We start from the raw sequence: 21,512 nt of genomic DNA, 5'->3' as shown, positions 1-21,512 counted from the left end.
GATAAGAAATATCAGTTTCTAATATCAAGCAGTATAACACGCAATTTTGTAGTCTCGCACATACAAGGTGCAAAATAAGGCGGATACAGTAGTACATAGTGCGTAGTACGCTACTATTCCGTTGCAACTGAAGTTGACCACAGAGGAAACTGAAAAGCATGTAAAACACTGTAGTGATCAGTGCTTATGTTATTCTAAGTTCTCTGCGGGGCGGTATCTTCGGACAATATGATTTTATTTCCATCTCTCTCTCTGCTCGTGTCGCGTCTGTTGATTCTGGCCCGTTTCTCACAGGAAAACATTCGGAGCCCAACTTAACAGGACCTGGTGTCCGTCTCTCAGGCCATGCTAATTGTAGTGCTGTGGCGGAACACGGCTATTTTCAGGTGGTGTGGTTTTCCTTTTATCCAATCCGGATCTGACAGCCGCGTGTCCAGTAATTCTTTACCAGATGATGTCTTTTGCTTTTGTCTTTGGAAATGGTTTTCTGTCTTCCGTCTGTCTCGTGCTTGGCTAATTTTAGACTCTGTGCTACTAGACGACCTCTGTCTGGTTCACAAGTGTCTGTAGTCACGTCACGTTTTTAATTGTAGTTATTTTGTGCAAAGACCTCTGTCCGCAAAAGAAAACAAAGCTCATGCTGCTGGCTAGTCGTCTTAGCTGTGAAAGTAGCCAGAATTTCACTGGCAATTTGAAGAATTAGTCACGCTAAATAAGTGCTCCAGACAACAAAATCAGTATGGGATTATGTGTAATGTAATATGCTAATATAGGCTATATTGTTTAGTATAAATTGGTTAATTTTATGATATTTCTGTACTTGTTGTGCCATATTTATCACTGTCTTGATCACTTAGCTATGTTGATTATAGACTGAGCATGTGAAAGTTTTTTTAGAATACCATTATGCAACAAAACTTTGAATATGTCTGTATCTTTATTTGTAATTTGAACAACTGGTAAGGTCTCACATACCTTATATATATATATATATATATATATATATATATATATATATATATATATATATATATATATATATATATATATATATATATATATATATATATATGTCACACAAACTTGCCACATGACAGCTGTTGTATGTTGTTCAATGTAACCGAAAAGTGACTTGCTATTCAGTGAGGGAATCTGATTCAAACTGCTAACTCGCAAAGCTTTAACTGATTAATAGGAGTCTTCTGTTCCTTAATTCAACATCTTACACTCTCAGAAATAAAGGTACAAAGGCTGTCACTGGGGCGGTACACTTTTGGACCTATTAGGTTCTAATATGTACACTTTAAGTACTAATTTGTACCTTTAAGGTACCAAAATGGACTCTTTAGGTACAGACATGTACCTTTTGAAAGGGTACTGCCCCCAGTGACAGCTTTTGTACATTTATTTCTGAGAGTGTAGTTTGCACCATATTTGCTGTAGCATGCAGGAAATGCTTGTGCAAGATGATATTGGATTCAAGTATGGAAGCACATTTCTGCCACAGGTTAAAAAAAGGAGGTCATGACTGTTTTTCTCGCAATTTTAAATCTGTCTGTATCTCACAATTCTGAGTTTATATCTTGCAATTCTGAGAATAAAACTCAAAAAATGTGAGCTATTAACTTGGAATTTCTGACTTTCTCGTAATTCTGAGTTTATATCTCGCAAGTTCTGATGTTTTTTTTTTCTGAATTTTGAGTTTACATCTCATTATTCATTTTTTTTTTTTTTGCTATTTCTCCATAGAATTAAACATAAATTGTGACTTTCTCACAATTGGTTTTTCTCGCATTTATGAGTTTATCTCTCAAAATTCAGACTTTTCGCGAAATTCGTCTCACAGTTCTGACTTTTTTCCTCAGAATTGCTTTCATTCTGAGTTTATGCAATTCTGAGAAAAAAGTCTGACTTGTGAGATAAAAATTCTGAATTGCGATTAAAAAGTCTGAATTGTGAGATATAAACTCAGCATTGTAAGAAAAAAAGTTGAATTGTGAGAGGTAAAAAGTTACAATTGCCTTTTTATTTTTAATCTGAGGCAGCAACAAGTTTACTTACTAAAGTGCATATGGATGTACAAAAAGTATCATTAAATTATTGTTGCAGTTTTTTATTTATGTGAATAAATAATTTGAATAAATTGCAAGCAGTTTAGTCACAGCCAATGCGGAGCCCTGCTTTTCACTAGAATTCTAGCAGTGTTTATTTTCCCTTAATAATGTAAGAACTTCCTGCAATCTGCCTGCATTATTCTTAGTGTTGATGTGCTAATTTGGCAGACAAGCTGCTAGGCTAACACTTTTACAAGCATGATAGTGTCTAAAATATCCATCTCTCTCGGTTACATAACAGCTCTGCAAAGTCTGCACCAGCGATCATGTCCCATGCAGGCCATATAACTTCCTGTCTTGACCCCATAAAAATAAATGCGTATTGTTTTTTTTTCTGTGTCCATGGAAACAACTCTAATGACTTTGTTTTATTGCTTTTCGGTAATACTTTGTAGTGTTTAAAGAACACCTGTTGTAAAATGACCACTATAATTGTACAATGGTGATGAATGAAGTTATTGTTCTTTGTTTATTGTCATGAAAAAACGAAATATGGCCGGGAAGATAAGGTTACTGCTGACTGATAGTACGCCACAACACGCACTGAGTTTATAAGTTTGTAGAGGTGTAATCCAATAAAGTGGCCTGCGAAGAATCTGCTGTCATAGTAAAATCTTTGTGTATTTAGTTACAGGCCAGAAAGTCTTTATTTGAGATTGTGTGTGTGTGTGTGTGTGTGTGGATGGCGATCTGTGATAAAAACGCTTGTGTGCTGTAGTTCTTGTGCCAAATAGCTGTTGAAAAAAGAGTCTTAAGATTCTTGCCAAGCCGAATGATCTATAAATGTCAATGGCCTGTGTGATTGAATGCTGTTGGCCGTTTATTTGTTATCCGACCTGTTTGGTTGCATGGGGATTTTAACTGCTGCTTAGTTTGATAGCTGATAAATCTGTCAGTTATTTGTGTTGATTAATTGGGTAAAGGTGCACATTGTTATTTTTAGCATCCTATTGAAAAGTTTGTTATTCCACAGTTTGTCTAATATTCTCATTTGCAAATGAAAGGCTATTAAAAGTTTAACATGAAGTTGTTCATGAAGTATAACATTTGTGTGTATAAATTGTTGCAACAGTTGTTACGTAAATTGATTTTATTGCGCATAATTTGTACCTTGTGTAAAAACATTCTTACATAAATTGTTGGCATTAGGAAAAAGGCATTTTTGAGATTTGGGGAACCAGGAAATGACATATGAGCAATGAATTTCTTCGTAAATTGTTTGTAAAATCATTAATAAGTAAATTGTTACCATTACCAGCAATTATGTAAAAATGGTTTCACAACTGATTTACACAGGAATTTGTTGATTTAGTTTTTCATGAATGAGGCCTAATATGTGCATAAAATACTTAAATATAAGTATTACGAATAAATGCTAACAATATTTATTTATTTTCATTAGCGGTTTGAAAATGGTTGCTGCAACTACTATTTTGAAATCAAAACTAAAAGCACCTTATGCTTACCAAAAAAAATCTATGCATCAACATGAGATGGGAGGGGAAAAAAATATTTCAATGATTTTGCGTTCACTTACAAAAGTATTGTGTTCTCCAGAGAAACTTCACAAAATGTCGCTCACTTGCATTCCCCGAAGAAACTTTGTTTTCTAACTATTGCATTGCACTAAGTAACTTTGCATTTTCTTGCAAAACATTCTCATTCTTTTGCAAAACTCTTCAAAAATTTTGTTCCCCTTAAAATCATTGCGTTCGCAAAACATTTGCACTCTTTGACAAAACAATTGCGTTCCCCTGAGAAACTTTGCGGTTTTCGCAAAACATTTGCATTCTTTCGCAAAACTATTGCGTTGCCCTGAGAAACTTTGCGGTTGTTTGCAAAATCAATGCGGTATAGTTTTTTCCTTCCGCTTATATTCGTAAGTAAACACAAAGTTTTTCTGTGAAACACAAAATGTTTGCGAGAAAATGCAAAAACATTTAAATATAATTTTCTCTCCCATCTTTTTTTCCCTTTCCTTTCCTTTCATTTCCTTTCTTTTTTTGAGCATGTTTTTTTTTTTTTTTTTTGCTAATTTTATTGATAGATTCTGAATTTTATTGATAGAGGGAAGAGTAGACTGAAAAAATATTGGGAAGAGATAGGGGGAACTGGATTGGGACATAATGCCGGATTGATCAAACCTGTGTGTCCCCGCATGTGCGCAAACCACTAGGCCACAGCTCTTAATTTATCCTTATATTTAAATTTTTTCTGTAAAAATATTTAATTATGACAATTTATTCTTTTTTTCTCTCAAAAAGTGACTTCTATTTCAAAAATTGGGTTTGAGTTACTAAATAAGAAATCTTTGGCTCATCAAAAATTTCCCAAAAATTGATATGCTACAGGAAATGATTGAGCTTCTAACAGAAACAAACCACATGACGTTAGATGTGCATCATATGGTGCTACACACAAAAAGCCAAGGAACGTCCTTGCCCGCAGCTGCTTCATTAACCTTGCGAGTTAGAGAGGCTGACACCCCAACACCCTAGAGACGGGCGCAGACAGACGCCTCACTTCCTTTTGTTGTATTATTCATCCCAATGTCACTTTTCGAGTGCCTTTTCAGTTGAGTGGCCCGTAATTATCAACCGGGCCCATATCGGGATGGGCAGATTTGAGAAGAGACCATCTGCCCCACCCCGTCTGAATCACACAATGGTCCAATTACGGCTCTGTTGTCCCATCCTAGAGATACGATTCACTCTCATTCCATCTTGTTTTTTCTTTCCTCCAGGAAATAGCATCGAATCCCACTCATCCCAAACAAACAAGAGGCATTATGGTGATGAGGAACTATTTCAAGCATCAAAACATGTGAAGCGTCCATGGAATGCTTGTGAATAAGATCTGTGGCATGTCAAGCTGCTATCTTTGTCACCATTTGAGCTAAGGGGTGAAGAATTCACTTCCCACATTGGGACATTTTTGCAAACTGTTACAAATATAAACATTCTTCTGTTGAACAATTATCATCATGTTTTTTCACCTTCTACGAGTCAAGAAACGTCTTCAATTTTGAATTTAGCAACCTTTCAGGACCTTTGTGTCTGTCTGTCGACTACTGCGAGTCGAGAAATGTTTTATATTCGATGTTACGCCTCAACCTGAGGCCATCGACCGCACAAGGCTGAGCATCAAAGCTCGGCGTCACATAATAACATTCACTGTTAATCAGAGCGCCGCTAGATCTGTCAGCGAAGCTTCTGTCCACGCCGCCCCTCCCAGCCACCCCCCTGCTGTTCGGCGTAATTACTCCATTGTGTAAACAGTGATTACCATTCCCCCCTTCCCCAAAACACTGTTCCTCTCTGCTGGCCGTTTCTGTCGGAACGCTCTCAGAAGTCTCTTGCCTCAATTTTAGAGACTCAAATTTCTGTGCATAATTGTTTTCACAAATAACCGGCTTCTTTTATGGCGTCTAGACAAAGAGATGTTTTGGCAAGGCGGATGGAGGCGCCCACCTCTTTGTGTTTAATGCCGAGTGATGTGCATTTTACTGAGGGAAGATTTATGCGTGCGCTACAGAACCTGCGATGCGTGTTAAAGAGTGTCAGTTGTGCTTCCTGCCCTAGGTTCTCATCAGCAATTAACATTTTTCAAATCATTTTTGAACATTCTAGGTTACTTGGGTCAGTTCTCTTTTACTGTTATACAACAAACTGTAGATATACTTATCCGTTGCAAAAAAAGACTGCATGAGTACTGATGCATTTAAAGCTGACATAATATCTATCTATCTATCCATCTATCTGTCTAACTTTAAAAAAATGTTTGCCTTTCAGGCTTTGTCAAGCCAACATCATGGTTTGTATTGACGAACAATACAAACAATACAATTGGGGGTAGATATGGCCTAATGGTTAGAGTCAGACTTGTAACCCGAAGGCCAGGGATTCGAGTCTCAGTACGGGCAGGAATTGACCTATCGGTAAGCCCCTCCCCTCGAACGCAGACTAGCCAATGGCAGTCGAGTATCAGTTGCACAGGGAGCGGAACTCGGACATCTTTAGGTTTCAGTGCCATAGAGAAACATTAGAAGATCCGAAGCTCGCATCGGTTTTATGGGGTTTATGCTTCAAAAATGGAAAAACGATGTGCCTGGGGTACTTGTGACACTGATTCCAGGTATCCTGAGAGGATGGGCGATATAATTCATTTTATTACATTTCCTGAATCCAAACAAAACCGAGCAAAATGTCCCTAAGTATTCAAATCCCATTTTCAGGTTGTCATACAAGTTACAATTGTCATACAAGTTACTCACACAGAATGTTAATGTTATCTTGTGCTTTAGCAAGGTATCTCTGGCTAAAACTAGCTAATGTTAAAGTTAGTGAGTCCATAATGTACAAACCTAAATAGCGGACTGTTCTCGCTTCTTTTACAGTGTAGGTCAAAAACACATAACCGAAGGTCTACATTTCAGTGCCTCTCCATATTAAACTGGTTAAACGTACATTAATTTAATCGTAGCCTGCGATACATGAACAGTGTTGATCCGCGATCGTGATGACCGACCGTAATATGAGACTTCTCCCGCTCGCATTGTGATCTATAAACCCTCCTTCGAGTTACCCACCGTATTTATTTTAAAATATTTTATAAATCCCTCCATGGAATATTTAATTCCCGTTTGGTGACCTTCTGTGTCCACAATTGTGCAAAAACATCGTGGGACAAGGTTTTCACACTTTAGCTGTCATTTGTCATTTGTTTGTCCGAGGGAGCAACAGTAACTAAGGGGGGCGAGGCTTACCGATTGGTCAATTGTAGGTGGGGGGAGTGAATGACCAGCGCTCTTTTCCACCTTCAACACCCACTGAGGTGCCCTTGAGCAAGGCACCAAACCCCCAATTGCTCCCTGGGCGCCGCAGCAAGAAATGCCCACTGCCCCAGGTGTGTGTTTAAAGTCATGCAACACATTTCAATCGAGATGATCATTTCATATATTATCACAGTGTTGCTTAACACACCTTGAGGTCTGTCTAAATGCTGTTTATGCCATAGTGTAGTGGCTCCCTCCAGTTACACCACAGGACTTTGAGGAATCACTAAAACCATTAACGTTCCTGACAGATCACATCACGACTTGACTGAAGGAAAGTACCTGTGCACCACAGACGCAACTAGACATCAGCACTTTGAGCTGCCTGTGGTCAAAGACGGCCTGAATTGCATCTGTTTGTGGCCACATTTTACCATCTTGTTGCTTTGACTTGTCTGCTGGTGTCGACAACAACAAATTTCTTGCATTTCTTAAGGAATGGGAGTTGGTGTGTTGGTTGGGCAATAAACCTCAGCTTGAACAGAGCCTAAGGGGTCTAATTTTTTTCTGAGGATAAGAAACAAGATGTGCTTTGCCGGAGGTTCCTGCTGAGTGCGAAATAACATTTGTGTTGGTGCATTGATTTACAGATTCTGAGGAGGTGGGCAGTTGGAAAGGACGCTTCTGGCCCAAACCCTCGAGGTAAGATCCCCATGGGGGGCAACCATTGGAAGCTGATTGTCCACTAATGCAGGATCTTTGTGTTCCTGGAGGCCCCCCAGCTGCACGCATCCGCCTGGCAGACACACGCCAGTATTTAGGTGAAGGGGGGTTTCGACCCCTGTTCCCCCCTTAGTGTCCGTTCCACCCAAATGCGCCCTTTCTTCTCAGGGTTACGACGAGCGTTAACCAACTACACTCACTGAAGCCGACTACGCCAACCGCCCCCTCTTTCTGTCCACACTGTGGCGGTCCTTCCTTTCCAGACCGCGTTGGCTAGTCCTTTTGTCTTCTGCCAAGTTTCAAACGTCTATTTATGCGCAGCGCATTAATTGCGTCGTCGGCGGAATCTTTTTGAATTCGGCGGTTTTACATTTTGCATGACAATGGAGCTTTTCAGGAGTCTCACAAAAACACGCTAGCGCCCGCACACATCCTGCCAGGATCCCTTTGAAAGGAAGATGTCTCGATCCCCATGCCTTTTTTGTGTTTGGCTGCATTCATTCAGATGCTGCTTCCCATCTGCGCTCACACCTGAAGCACTTAGCGGGTCTATATCTTTTGCCGCCTTTTTCCATTGTTCCAGTACACCAAAGCCAGTAATGCAAAACTAAAGGAGGATAAAAACTGAGGATAAACAGCAAAGACATTTTTTCAGTCTGTTTTGCTCATATTTAGTAGATCTAAAAGTATTATCAAATTATCTCAATAACCTTCAAACTTCGAAAGGATTTGTAAGCCAACTGCAAAATTAGTTAACTTTCCTGTTCTAGTTGAAACCATCATGATATTTATCGCAAAGGCTTCAGTAGTTGCAAAATCATTTTTACAAAGACATCTGTCTAAAAAACCCAGTTTTCTTCCCCATGGGATCGTGCCCAGCTGCTTTTAGGGATTTCTCCCATCTGGCATCTCTGATCGGCTCTATTAGTGCATGGACCCGTGGCTTTTGACCTCCACATGCATAACTTATTCAAGAGTGTCTGGCGGGCATCAAGCCAGCTCCTACTTTCAGTATCAATGTCTTTTTCAACCAGTCTCCTGGAGCTCAGCCATGGATTTGGTTTGGAAATGACTGAATTGCTTGAGATGTAATAGAAATGTTTGATTTCATCACTCAACGTTGATATCTCAAAGGAATAGTTCGACCAAAAATAAAAAATTGCTGAAAATATACTCCCCCCTCAGGCCATCCAAGCTGTAGATGAGTTTGTTTCTTAAGCTAAATGGTTTTGATGAAATTTAGCATTGGATCACTTGTTCACCAATGGATCCTCTGCAGTGAATGGGTGCCGTCAGAATGAGAGTCCAAACACCTGATAAAAACACCTTAATAATCCACAAATACTCCACACCACTCCAGTCCATCAATTAATGTCTTGTGAAGCAAAAAGCTGCATGTTTGTAATAAAACAAATCCATCATTAAGACATTTTAAACATTAAATGTTGCTTTTGGATGAAATACAAGTCCTTTATCCATAATATTACTTTATCCAGAATAAGGAGAGAAACAAGCAAAAACAGTACAAAAATATGTCATATGGATTATTGTGATGTTTTTATCAGCTGTTTGGACTCTCATTCTGACGGCACCCATTCACTGCAGAGGATCCATTGGTGAGCAAGCGATGCAATGTCTCCAAATCTGTTCAGATCAAGAAACAATCTCATCTTTTTTTTTTTTTTTTTGTGTTATGTTTGAGAAAGTCTTGTTTATGTGATAAAGTATTGCAATTTTGAGTGAACCTGCTGTAACGCAAGACAAATTTCAGACTTTGTCTGACAATAAAAGTGTATCGTATCGTATCGTATCTACGTCTTGGATGGCCTGAGGGTGAGAGAACAAGGCGTTGTCATTTAATTAGTGGTCCTATAACCATCAGAAGTGGGTTTTGCCTTTGGATGAACCTTACTAACATCTGGTCAGTTTCTCCAAAGTTCATTTGAAAGAAATTTTACATTTTGAAATAAATGTTTACTACTGCGATAAACAGTAGTTTGGCTTAATTGATGTCTCTTTGTTTCAACAGACAGATCTCTTCCCTACAATCTGGGCAAAGGAATGCAGTCTGGAGTCTCAGTGCCATTCATTGGCATTTCCACTAATAACACCTGCCCGAGAATGAGAGGAATGAGGCTGGTGCTGTGACATGTACACACACCCTCGATTCTGAAAAAGACCATCTCTGAGCTAAAATAGCAGCATGAAGTTGTAGTTTGAACTTTACACTCCAGGCTTCTGGAGTAGTTGGAAATCGCTGTGGTTAAAATCGACTGGGTGTGACTGACAATTTCAAAATTCCAGCGTATCTAGCAAGTTATGAAAGGTGCGAGACATTCCTTGTCATTCAGCAGATCCTAGTCATGCTAATCCACTAATCCAATCCTCGCTCCACAAAACAAAAGAACACGTGCTTAGCATTTTCACCGAGATTTTATTAAAAAAGTCTTTAATACACCCTACTGTATGACTGACAGAAGTTAGAAACAATAATATTTGGTATTAAATGTCCAAAAAACAGAACAAGAATCAGTGATATCAAAAATTTGTACACAAATTAAGACATTTCACGACACAGAAACAAACATTTCACAATAATGCAGCATTTAGCTGGTAACATGTCTCTATCTGTGCTGCTTTCTTTGGCTTTAGGCAACACATTCTAATGACGTTTAAGAAAACACCCTTATGAGTGTAGATGACCGTTCAACAGTGAGAAGGACACAATGTGCAAAATCTACTTAAAAATACAATATACTTCACAAATGTACATACAACATTAGAACATAATCAAGGCTACAAGTACGGCAACAACATTTAAGAAGTTTGTCAGGTTTTCGGACACTGAAAACAGTTTATTGAAGGTTTGGCACAAAACCATTGAGAAGGAATCCACAGCTTTAGTAGTTTAACCACCTTATCAACTAAGCGAATGCCATTCACATTGTAAACTACACGTTATCCTACAATTGAGTGACAAATTTTGTCCAAAGAAAATGAAGCCTATTTTGCATTGTGACATTTTCATGACAATTAAGAAAATTTTTCATCATTACCGTAATTTGTCCAGGCTTTAAATCTGCATACACACAAATACAGTTTGAATAATCTAGTTTTTTTCTATTGTGATAACCACTTTTTTGCACTACAGTAATGAGAATTTAGGAGGAAAATCTACTTTAATTGCCTTTAAAAATGCAAACAATCTAAAAACATTCTTCATGGAAAATATAGTTTCTTATGTTTTTGTGTTGTGAATTTTTCATGGAGAACATTTTTCTTCATCACCATATTTTTGTATTTAAATCCACAATGTAATTACAACTGAAATAATATATTCTTTTTTTTTTTTCATTATGGCAATGATGTTTTTGCATTACGGTAATGAGAATTTAGGGGGAAAATGTGTTTTAATCACTCTGAAAATAATGTCACAATGCAAACAATTTTCTTTATGCAAAATCTAATTTCTTATTTGTTTCTTCTTTTTTGACATTTTGACATTATTTTCATGACAACCGAGGACATTTCCACATTACTGTGGGATTTTTATTTTTTAAATTTAAAATCAAAATCTGGATATGCGTACATACTTAACACTTAACCATTTTTTAAAATGACATTCTTGTTCTTTTCCACAATGGTATTGACATTTTTGCATTACAGTTATGAGAATCTGCTTTAAGTGCTTTGAAAATAATATCACAATGCAAACAGTCTAAAAACAGGCTTCATTTCTTAGCATTTGAAGGTGAAATACCACCCAAACTTGTTTATTAGCCCAGCCTGGCTACTTGTCTAGTACTTTTATATCAAGAATACAGTGCTAATCAGAGAAGTGTTTTGAATATTCTTGCGTAATAATATCAAAAAACATTCTATATAAAAAGGCAACACAGCCTAACTAGTTCTTTTACAATTTTGGGTTCATTTCCTGTTTAAAAGGTCATCCAAGTCTACTAAGAACACAATGAGCCCAGTTTCATGCGCTAAAGTGAGTAACCAGAGGCAAGAGTTAATTATTACTTAATTTATGACCGAGCAGGATACGTGTGGGTGAGCGAGACGCTGAAGTGTGGAACCTCAGGCTAAAAATAACCTGTTTTAAAGAGTTGAGTCTAGTGCGTTTATGTACACATGCGTTCACAATGCTTTCTGCATCTCTTCAGGGTCGCGTCTCGCCGTAAGGACCGCGGTGAGCTGGGACGGGATCCGTTTGCCATGGTTACACACCCGACTGACCTAGGGCTTGGTTTCCAGCCCGAGGTCCATGTGAATGTGAAAGAGGAAAAGCGTCTGTCTCCCCTCCCCCGGCATTCCCAGGCCTCGTGGGGGGGGACTCGGCTGCATTCCAGAGAACGCCGGAAGATCTGAGGATGGAAAAACAGGGAATGAGTTACACGATGAACTTCACATGGTTCACCTACAATCCTTCACATGAGTTTGAGAAACTGGGCGCATCACAAAACGAATGGTATTTATACGATAGTAACTACACGTAATCTACAAACACTTACTAATGAGATCATATTTGGTATGTTAAGCTGCCTTTAATTTCAGAAGAGCTTTAAAACAAGCACTATAAAACTGTTCTTGCCCTGTTAAATGCGTTTCATCCCCTGAAACATGTAGGTAATGAGCTCATGAAATTCACTTCTGCCTAATTTCCACTTCTGCAACATGTTTTTCCACAACCTATAAAACAAGCTGTTCCTTTAGATGTGTTTTTGAACATTTTACCTATTAAGAGTGTATTTTATCTGTTCGGTTGCTTTAGGAATGTGAAAACCATTTGACTAAAGGTTAACCAATATCTAGAGAGTAACATGGCAAATAAACTGAAGATACATAATACAATAATTTAATTGAATAATATTATACAATTTATTATTATTAAATTAACATTAAATATTGTATTTTATTATCATATTTATTTTTTAAACTTTTACAAATATTTAGCAACATGGCATATAAAATGCAGATGTATCATACAATAGTTTAATTAAATAACATTAAAATCACTTATTAATTAATATTATACAATTATAACATTATTATTATGGTATTTTTAATTTCAAAATTATATTGTATTATATTAATTAAATTTCGCATCATGGCACATAAAATGCAGATAAATAATACAATACAATACTTAATTAAAATTAATGGCACTATTCTTAATTAATATACTATTTAATATATAATTTTTATATTTTATTTACCTTTTAAACTTAAAAGATAAAGAGATATTTTAATACAAATAAATCGGTGTTAGTAAACAAAAGATGCTAAAAATAAATGACCAATTGTTTACACAATATATATTAAAATTAAATATATAAAATACAATTATTTTTATTTGTCAAATTTTTTTATATTATTATTATTATTATTGTTATTATTAATGTAATTTAAATAAAAAAATATTAATTTTTTACTATAATATTAAGATTTAAACGTAGCAACATGGCATAATACAATAATTTATCAAATAAATAACACTTATTATTAATATTATATCACTTATTATTATACTATTGTTTATAATTCATTTAAATAAAATTTCAAAAATATATATTATTAATATTATTCATATATTATTTTAAAGAACACTATGAGTGTTGTTAATGTATTTGTATGCGTTCCAGCTAGGCCGGTTACAGCGTAACTGGGATTGACACCATTGAAGCTGATTTAGAGTTTAACAGGGTTAACAACGCTGTAAAGTCTAGATAATACTGTGACCTAACTGCTAAAGCCATCCAGCTGATCCGTTCGCACCCAGCATTGTCTCTTGACACCACAACACGTGTTTCCATGCGTCCGCTGCTGTAATTAAAGACTTGAACCCCTCTACCGGCGGACATAATGATCTTTCTCTAATCAATACTGTTCTGGATGTGATGCATGAGGGTCAAAGCTCAGATCTGGACAGAAAAAGATACTAAATTCAAATGCAATTCAAATTCAAATGCTAAATTCAAGTTTCTCCCGATACTACATCCTTTCCAGACACGGTGTCTGTTTTTCCGTTGTTGAGACGATCAACACTCCAGCAGCATTAAAAATACTACCTGAGAGAGATCAGTGTTTCACAAGTACAGCAGCTTCAGAGTGGATATATTTAAATATAAGCGTCCCGTATTTCATACCTTTGTGTTATTTCTGGGACGTGGCAGACACTTTAATTTAAGACTTGAGAAGCGATGCTACACAAACCACACGAATGCTTAAAGTGTGGTAAAGTGAACTTCTGAGTGTTGCGTAAGTGCTTGTCCATCAGCGTCAGTGGTCTCACCCGTCCCAAAGCAGCAGCAGGACAGGTGACCTTTGACCCAGTTTGCAGCCCTTGGAAATTCCATTAAAGCGAGTCTAAAGACCCGAACGCATGCCTGGGATTCAATCAGCTTGTGTTTAATAGATTTTACGGTCTTGTTTTCATCACCTAGCGCAGCCATAAACTGAATACCTTATTTTTTGTCTTTATTACATCTACTTTATTCTTCTAAACTCTGGAATTTACTACTATGTTTTATTAAGCAGTTAACTACGTACTTTAATATAAAAAAAACACACCTTTTCCGGCTTTTAAGGACTTTAAGTCTTAGGGCCAGATTTACTAACAGCTTGCGCCAGCGCAAACCGTCTTTTGGCGTTAAAATAGTACTGTCAGAATTTACTAAAAGATGCGCAGTGACGAATATGCACTGAAAAGGTGAGGACAGTTATTTTTGCGCCTGACCTTATTGAATATGCATTTGTAGGAGTTTCCCTTTCAGACGCAAAATTTATGGGAGGAGAGTATTAAAATGAATCACGCAACGCGATTTACTAATGTTTGCACACGTCAAATTACTGGCATTTGCGCTATTATTTAACGCCCATAAAAAAGCATGTCTTAAAGCAGGTGGTAATTTGCGCTGCTCTTGGTAGATGATCTGGCTGCATCTGTGTTCTTTATTGTGCACATTGTTAGTAAATCACACGCAGAATTTTCCCCTCCCATCGGCGCTTCTATGGATTTGCGCTCTAATGCTAATTTGCCCTCTTTAGTAAATCTGGCCCTTAGTATTTAAAGTTTTATGTATCTATTGCATTTATCTCACCTTTTAGTTGTTTTTAAAGCTATTACTTGGTTGCGTTATTTTTACAAAATAAATAATAATAAAATATTTAATTTAATGTAGTGTTATTTGGGTGCTAAATCATTAATCACTCAAATATATATTTTTTTTTTTTTTTTTTTTTTATTTCGTTTAGCACACGAGACCATGATCATTACCAATGTCAAAACAAACATTTCGGCTCAAGGCCTTCTTCAGTTCAGTTTATTATAAATGGTAAAACAGGAATGATTAGTTAGATATTATTTTTTATAAAATTGGGTAATATTTATTAAACAAATAAATAAATAAAGTAAATAAGTAATAAATAAATTTAAGCAATGGAAAATCCCTTAATAAAACTTAGATAATGCCGAAAAATAAGTACAATTGTTAAAAATAAATGAGGTAGTGTTTTATCTACTTGTCTTTATTTTTACAAAATAAATAAATAAAATACTATTTATTTATTTATTTGTTCGAGTGATAAATAAATGATTTAATTCAAATTCATTCATTTAAAAAATGGTGAAAACAATCATTTTCATGATTAATAGTACTTTAATTTAAAAAAAACATTTGCTTAAGTATTACCCAAATAAATGATTTTCTCCCATTGTTTTCTATCAAATTGTTTTTGTTAATAAAATGTGCAGAAAATAAATAAATAAATGTGAATAATAAATATTTATAACCAACTTTATTTATTTTATTTTATTGATAACCCTTAATAAAACTTAAATAATATTAATAAATAAATATTTCTTCAGTGCAGCTAAATTGTGAAGTAGCGGTTTGGCTCTAGCTCTTTCCTGATGGTTTCAGCAGCTGTAATGAGGGTCACAGGGTGAATTAATGACAGCTGTGTAAACTACTGTGCCGATTGATCTGTGATGTGCTCCTCTAACGGATCAATCCCAATCAGCACCTTATTTATTAGGAACGCCCTTTTCTTTGCATTATGTGCCACCTCTCAATATTCTGGCAATGTTTACTAATGAGCAAGAGTGTGCGGGTTAACATATAAATCACAGCATGACAGGACGGCTGCTTAAACCTCATTGGCATTTTCTTTTACATAATTATTTCACAGAAGTGAGCTCTAATTGATCCCTGAATAACAAAAACACGGGTCTTTTCAATCCGTGTGCCCCCTGGCTTCAAAAACAAAGATGGTTTGTATGCAGATCGCAACCTTTTCACCTCTTCTGATGTATGCATATTATGCAATTCTGATTAATTACACCAAGCGAGTTTGTGGCTGAACGACCCGTTTGATCTATTTATGGCTGGTAACCAATTTGAGGCTTTTATATTATTCAATTTCTTTCCGCAGGTCTCGCTTCCAGGACAAAGGAGTGAAAAAAATTTCCATTAACTTTATGCAGATCCAGGCGTGCCGCAAGGGCTCAGCAGGTCGCGGTGACTTTATGCACATGTTGGGCATGAAAGGCCGGACGCAGATGCCAAAATAAAGGATCTTTCTGTTTGCGTTTCGGATGGCTTTTTAAAAAGCGTGCATTAATAAAACATTAGTATTGACTGTGAGGGTCACTCTGGTCCGACTCTGTGGATAATAAAGCCGTCCTGAAAGCCAAGAACCGACCCTTGACCTAGATCAGGTGTGTCATACAACAAACAGAGACTCATATGGTGTATATTGGATGGGTGCCAGTTACGACAGCTTGCTCTGCAAGACCAAAGAATGAGAAGATCTTGATAACTTCCTCCCTAGTGCTCATGTTACAGTTTGGATTACTAGTCTTGCCAGCTAGAAAACATTAAAGTTGCCTGAAGACAGGAAATATAATTCATCTGTAACCATGGAAGTACAAATCAAGCTAAATGCATTGTGGGATACAGTGTACACAGTGTTGAAGTACACATACTATATACTGCTATAAAAGTATGCTAGCATGCCGTTTCAAACATAACCCAAGTTGTTTAAGCATTTTCTTGTTAGCCTTAAGATATTGATGCTATGTTTGCTGTGAGGCTACATACGGCAACATAGGAAACCAATCTGTATTTGTCAAATCATTTCATCAGGTTGTTCGAGTAAATAAAGTCAACCTGTGTCTTTCGATCTCCAGGTTGGGATAGAAAAAGTGTACCAAGTATGTTGAGAGAACTGCATTCCACCGAATATCTCAATGGTTAACTACACCAACTCAAAGTCAAACAGTGACTCACTGCGCTGATATGCGGTGACAATAGAAAAGAAACATATCTGCGTTTAAATGGGCGCGACTGGTGACTGGTGAGAAATTATCTGAGACTGTACACCTTTGGTGCAACTCATATTTGTAAAGCATACTGGAAGTCTGCAAAAGCGGACATCAAAGAGAAGGAGATTTTCTCTATTTGTTTTCCTCGCCCCATTACGAGATGACGGCTTCTGAAGCGATGTGTATTTTTAGTTTTAAGCTGCTGGCTGCCAAACGCTGCAAAATATAGCTGCACCCTATTCCACATGCCTCGCTCCGCCGTTTCTGACAAGGCTATTCTGTGCAAAAATCAACGGCGAATTTGTGAAATTCAAAAAAGAGCTGGAACTGCACTCTCAAAGAAAGATAAAAGAGACTTGTCAGCAGCAGCCGTGCAGATCTGGGGCCTCGCAGGCTCTCTTCTGCCCGTCTCCACCCAAACCATCTGTTTATTATTGAGGAAGGGCAAACAGCAGTTCCCCTAGGCATCCGTCCATTAAGTGAGCGCTGAGCTCTCGGTAGCAGGCTGCGAGTGTGCTAAAAAAGACGAGACGTTTTAGAAGCTGAACTAGCAAGAGTTAGACCTGTTTTACAACAAATAAAGAGGTGAAGATGCCACCCGACGAGTTGAAACGTTCAAATTCTTGAATCTTCCTGCCAAACATTAGGCCTCAATCTCAAATAAACACACCTTCTCTAAACATCATCAGCCATTATTTGAGTTTGTTATCTGTCTGGCTACTGTGTACGCTAGCGAGAACAATACGCCCTGACATTTATTTAAAAGAAAAGATGGAGGATTAGTAAACAACCCAGGGAAGCAAGACCATACGCTGTTTCAGTGGAGCAATGTGCGAAAAATGGCACAGGCCTCGCCATAGGCAGAACTACAAGCATGAACCTGATTCTGCTCTTGCTTGGAGCATTTGGAAAAGCCTGTACGCCCCAGAGAGACGCGTTTTACTCTGTAATTTGTGCTGCCACATTCCTTTTCAAACTATTAAGGAACATTTCGTCTTTATTTGACACCCAACAGCACTAATTACGGGTAGACATATTTCATCAACAAACAAAATTACTGCTTTATACATCTGAGAGGGCTTGCACTCAAAGCAAACGTTGTCAGTTGGACAGTAATACCGTAAAATACTCACCAAATCAGAGACATATTTTCTTCAAGATGGGAGGTACTTCCAGGTGCTGACAAATGCTGTTGGGATAAGCGAATATGGTACGCTTGTTATGCTATCCCATGAGTCCGTTGACGGGTCATAGCAGTCCAAGGTTTTACACCTCTGCGCCCCGAAGTAGCCCCCAACCACGTAGAGGCGATTCCCCGACGCCACTGCATGACAGCTGATTCTCTTGGAAGTCACGTCACCAAACTTGGTCCACTGGAACGTCTCGCTGTTGAAGCGGTACGCGGAGCTCGCAGAGAACTCTGTATCTCCACCAATGACCACAACATGGTTCCCAACAACTGCTGCCGCCGTGTAACGCCAGAGCTGAGGACAAGTGGCCGGGACTGTCCACCTGTTCTCACAGGGGTCGAAGCACTGAACCTTGGGATACTTGTCCCTGTTGACACTAGTCCCTCCGAAAGCAAAGAGTTTGTTTTTGGCCCCTACGACAGCAGCGTTGCTTACACCCTCTCGAAGAGGGGCAACTAGTGTCCACTTGTTGGATTGGGGGTTGTACTGCTCCACTTGTTTAAGAGACACAGACGGGGACGCAGGGAACGACCCCGCGAGGGATGTATGTCCACCTACTACATACAGGCTGTGGTCAAGTTCTGCTGAACCATGTCCGAATCTAGCGACGAGCATCGGTGCAGCTTTGGACCATTCGTCATGCAAGGTGTCGTAGACCCAAACGTCTTTCGAAGCCCCATTTTCAGACCCTCGACCACCTGTGACGTATACTTTACAGCCAATGGCACAAGCGCTGCACTCTTTGCGAGGGCTAGGAATGTCCGTTTTGGGAGTGATCTCCTTCGCCTTGTGATCAATCATGTACACTTTGTCGCACATGAACGTTTGGCCTCCTAGAAGCAGGAGAGCTTGGCTGACCTTTCGGGGTTGGGCACAGAAGCCCGTGACAACGCCGTCATTCTGCAGGATCTTCATTTTGCAACGGACAGCGTCTTCCACAATCTCACGCCCCACCTTGTGTCCCATGACGAGCTCCTCAGATGCGACGTTCTTTAGCAGGTAGGTTTCCGGGAGCAAGGCGAGTCGAACACAGCGCAGAAGGTCAGGAAGATCAAGATGCCTCCTTCCAATGTCTGCTCTGACCCAATCAATAACAGCCTCGTACACAATACTTTCATCCTCAACCTCCAGCTCCTCGCTAAAAACAAGCTCCTGAACTTTATCTTTGGGCATGCTTAGGAAGTCTTCAGTGTGGTATAGATTAGCAAAATTCGCCAGACACATTCGCCAAGAAAGTTCATACAGCCTCTGGCACTGATGAGCATCAGACAGAAGCATCATTCCAAGGCAGTTCGACGGATGCAGATTCTTCTCCAGGAATTCTGCGGCGGCGTCACGGATGTCGTGGAACTGGAGCATGTCGCCAGCCTCCAGCAAAGACTCTGCATTTTCCTCGTTAATGATCACCCGGGCCGAGTAGGCGTAGTCTAGCAGGAGCTCCAGGACCTCCGGGTGCAAAGAGTCGTGGAAGTTGACCTCGGCGTCTCGACTCTCCTTTAGGCCACCACTGAACATAGCCTCAAAATAGCGGCTACATGAAGCCAAAACAGCTCGGTGGCACGGAAATGCTCGATGTCCAGCGCGCAGGACTACATCCGTGAAGACATGCCGCTTGCGGAGGAGGTTGAGTTGGGTAAGCAAGCTGTCTGCATGTGACGTCTTGTGGAACAGCTGGATGTTCATGGACCCAGAGCTTGACCTCGACTTTCGGTTCTCGTGATTACTGACAGACATCTTTAAACTGGATAAAAGACAAAAAAAGAGAAACAATTTCCTTTCAGATCCCTTTTGATAAAGTATTAACATCTCAAATCATCTGTGGAGGTTCATTTGATATTACTCAGAAGGCCTATTGTTCAGCAGTGTTTAAAAATCCTTAACATATAATTAGACAGTGGATACATAATAGTTAGGGCAATTACACTTGGAACCAACCATCTCCTTGGACAGCAGTAAACCCATAATCGTTTGTTAAACAGCGATAAAACATTACAGCTTTTCGTTTACCTTAAGATTGTTCTCCCTTCAGTACAAGGGTTCATGATTCATGGGAAATGAATCACCGCGTTCCTCTTTGATCTCTGATAAAGTTACTGCTCTTAGCTATCATTTCATAATTTCAGTTATGCATAAAACAATCCAACATTAATTGTCTAGAACAATATAGTGAATGAGACTAAATGCTGGAAAACATTTCTACTTTTTTTTGTTTTGCGTTTTAAATAATGCGATTTTTAAAATACATTCTCATTGAAAACAGGCAACCAACCAATTTTTCAAAAAGCCTTAAAGCAGCCACTAAAACATCTTGAATCAACTAAGATACAGTGGCCCCTGAATTTACCATGGTAACTAAAATACCATGGTAACTGCATTTATTGCTTCTACAAGTACTGTCATGAGAAAATATTCATATATTAAAAATTCTGCATTCATTTAACAATGGTTACCATGGCAACACGTGCATTTTTAAAGTAACCTGTTAAAGTACTACGGATTGTATATATTTTTTCTTTGCTTAAAAAATTAGAGAAAAAATGATATGATATATGTCATAACATTAAATATATAACATATATAAATATAAAATTAAATAATTTCGCAACGAATTCAAAGATTTAACGTTAAGTTGAAGGTTAAAGAGACAGGTTTTCGCCAGACAGCGGTACAATCAATGCATAGACGTTTATATATATATATATAGTAAAGTTGTGTCGTATAATCAAAAGTAGTATGACTTTACCTTATTTCCTTTCCACGCACGGACTTGTAAAGTATGCATTCGACTTTTAAGGATGCGTGTTTACTTTAAGACGTCTCGCCGAAAGGTTTCAGTAGTAACATTTCAGGAGATGAGACCAGTCTGAAGTCTGCGAGATCTGCCTGTTACACGCTGCTGGGGAACATTACTACTGTGATTTGAGCTGTGAGTGAGCGTGTAGTGCGGATCTCAGTCGCTCCTCCTCTTCCCGCATGTTAAATGTCCAATCCTGGCGGAGGAGGTGATCTTAGGACGCGTTTTATTAGTAATCAGAAGTGTTTCGGAGAATGAGTGACCATGCACATGTCAGTGTGACTGATACTGAAACACAGTGCATGGTGGACGCATGCATATTTAAAAAAAAAAGCATATTTTTAAACATTGTTGTTGTTTAAAAATAGCTACAACAAATGGTAAAAATACTAAAAATAGTTTTAAATACAGTATTACTAAATTACAAGGTAAAATAATAATAATTGTAATTGTAAATAAAAGAATCAATAGCATTTTACAATTTTATACCATCATACCACCACAGTATTGTGTCTCTCTGGTATTTAGTATCAATCCACAATGTTTGCTTTCCAACACAATTATGCAGACAGGAGAAGCATGATGC

At 38.1% G+C, this 21,512-nt stretch overlaps 1 protein-coding gene and 1 long non-coding RNA gene across 3 annotated transcripts; one reads left to right on the top strand and one right to left on the bottom strand.

The window, feature by feature from the left end:
- The first annotated feature begins 123 nt into the window (after nucleotides 1–123).
- Nucleotides 124–16,185, top strand: LOC131530722 (uncharacterized). Its single transcript, XR_009268463.1, has 4 exons — nucleotides 124–386; nucleotides 7,539–7,590; nucleotides 9,641–12,085; nucleotides 16,051–16,185. It is a non-coding gene; the product is annotated as an uncharacterized LOC131530722 (long non-coding RNA).
- Nucleotides 10,026–21,107, bottom strand: enc3 (ectodermal-neural cortex 3). Of its 2 annotated transcripts, XR_009268462.1 has the most exons (4): nucleotides 20,876–21,107; nucleotides 18,076–19,873; nucleotides 13,362–17,458; nucleotides 10,026–11,981 (listed from the first exon to the last, which is right to left on the bottom strand). XR_009268462.1 is itself a non-coding variant. In XM_058761156.1 (3 exons), the coding sequence occupies exon 2, from the start codon at nucleotides 19,864–19,866 to the stop codon at nucleotides 18,097–18,099; it is 1,770 nt and encodes a 589-aa protein (XP_058617139.1). In that variant the 5' UTR covers nucleotides 19,867–19,873; nucleotides 20,876–21,106; the 3' UTR covers nucleotides 10,026–11,981; nucleotides 18,076–18,096. The 2 variants fall into 2 exon arrangements, 1 of the variants encoding a protein (XP_058617139.1); XM_058761156.1 differs by lacking the exon at nucleotides 13,362–17,458 and having other exon boundaries at nucleotides 20,876–21,106.
- Nucleotides 21,108–21,512: the final 405 nt, after the last annotated feature.

The sequence above is a fragment of the Onychostoma macrolepis genome, chromosome 22 (genome assembly GCF_012432095.1).
Source record: "Onychostoma macrolepis isolate SWU-2019 chromosome 22, ASM1243209v1, whole genome shotgun sequence".
NCBI classification, from domain to species: Eukaryota; Metazoa; Chordata; class Actinopteri; order Cypriniformes; family Cyprinidae; genus Onychostoma; species Onychostoma macrolepis.
This window is presented reverse-complemented; position numbering and strand designations above follow the sequence as displayed.

Coding starts and splice junctions, on each gene's coding strand:
- enc3 (XM_058761156.1), bottom strand. CDS start 19,866: ATGTCTGTCAGTAATCACGAGAACCGAAAGTCGAGGTCAAGCTCTGGG.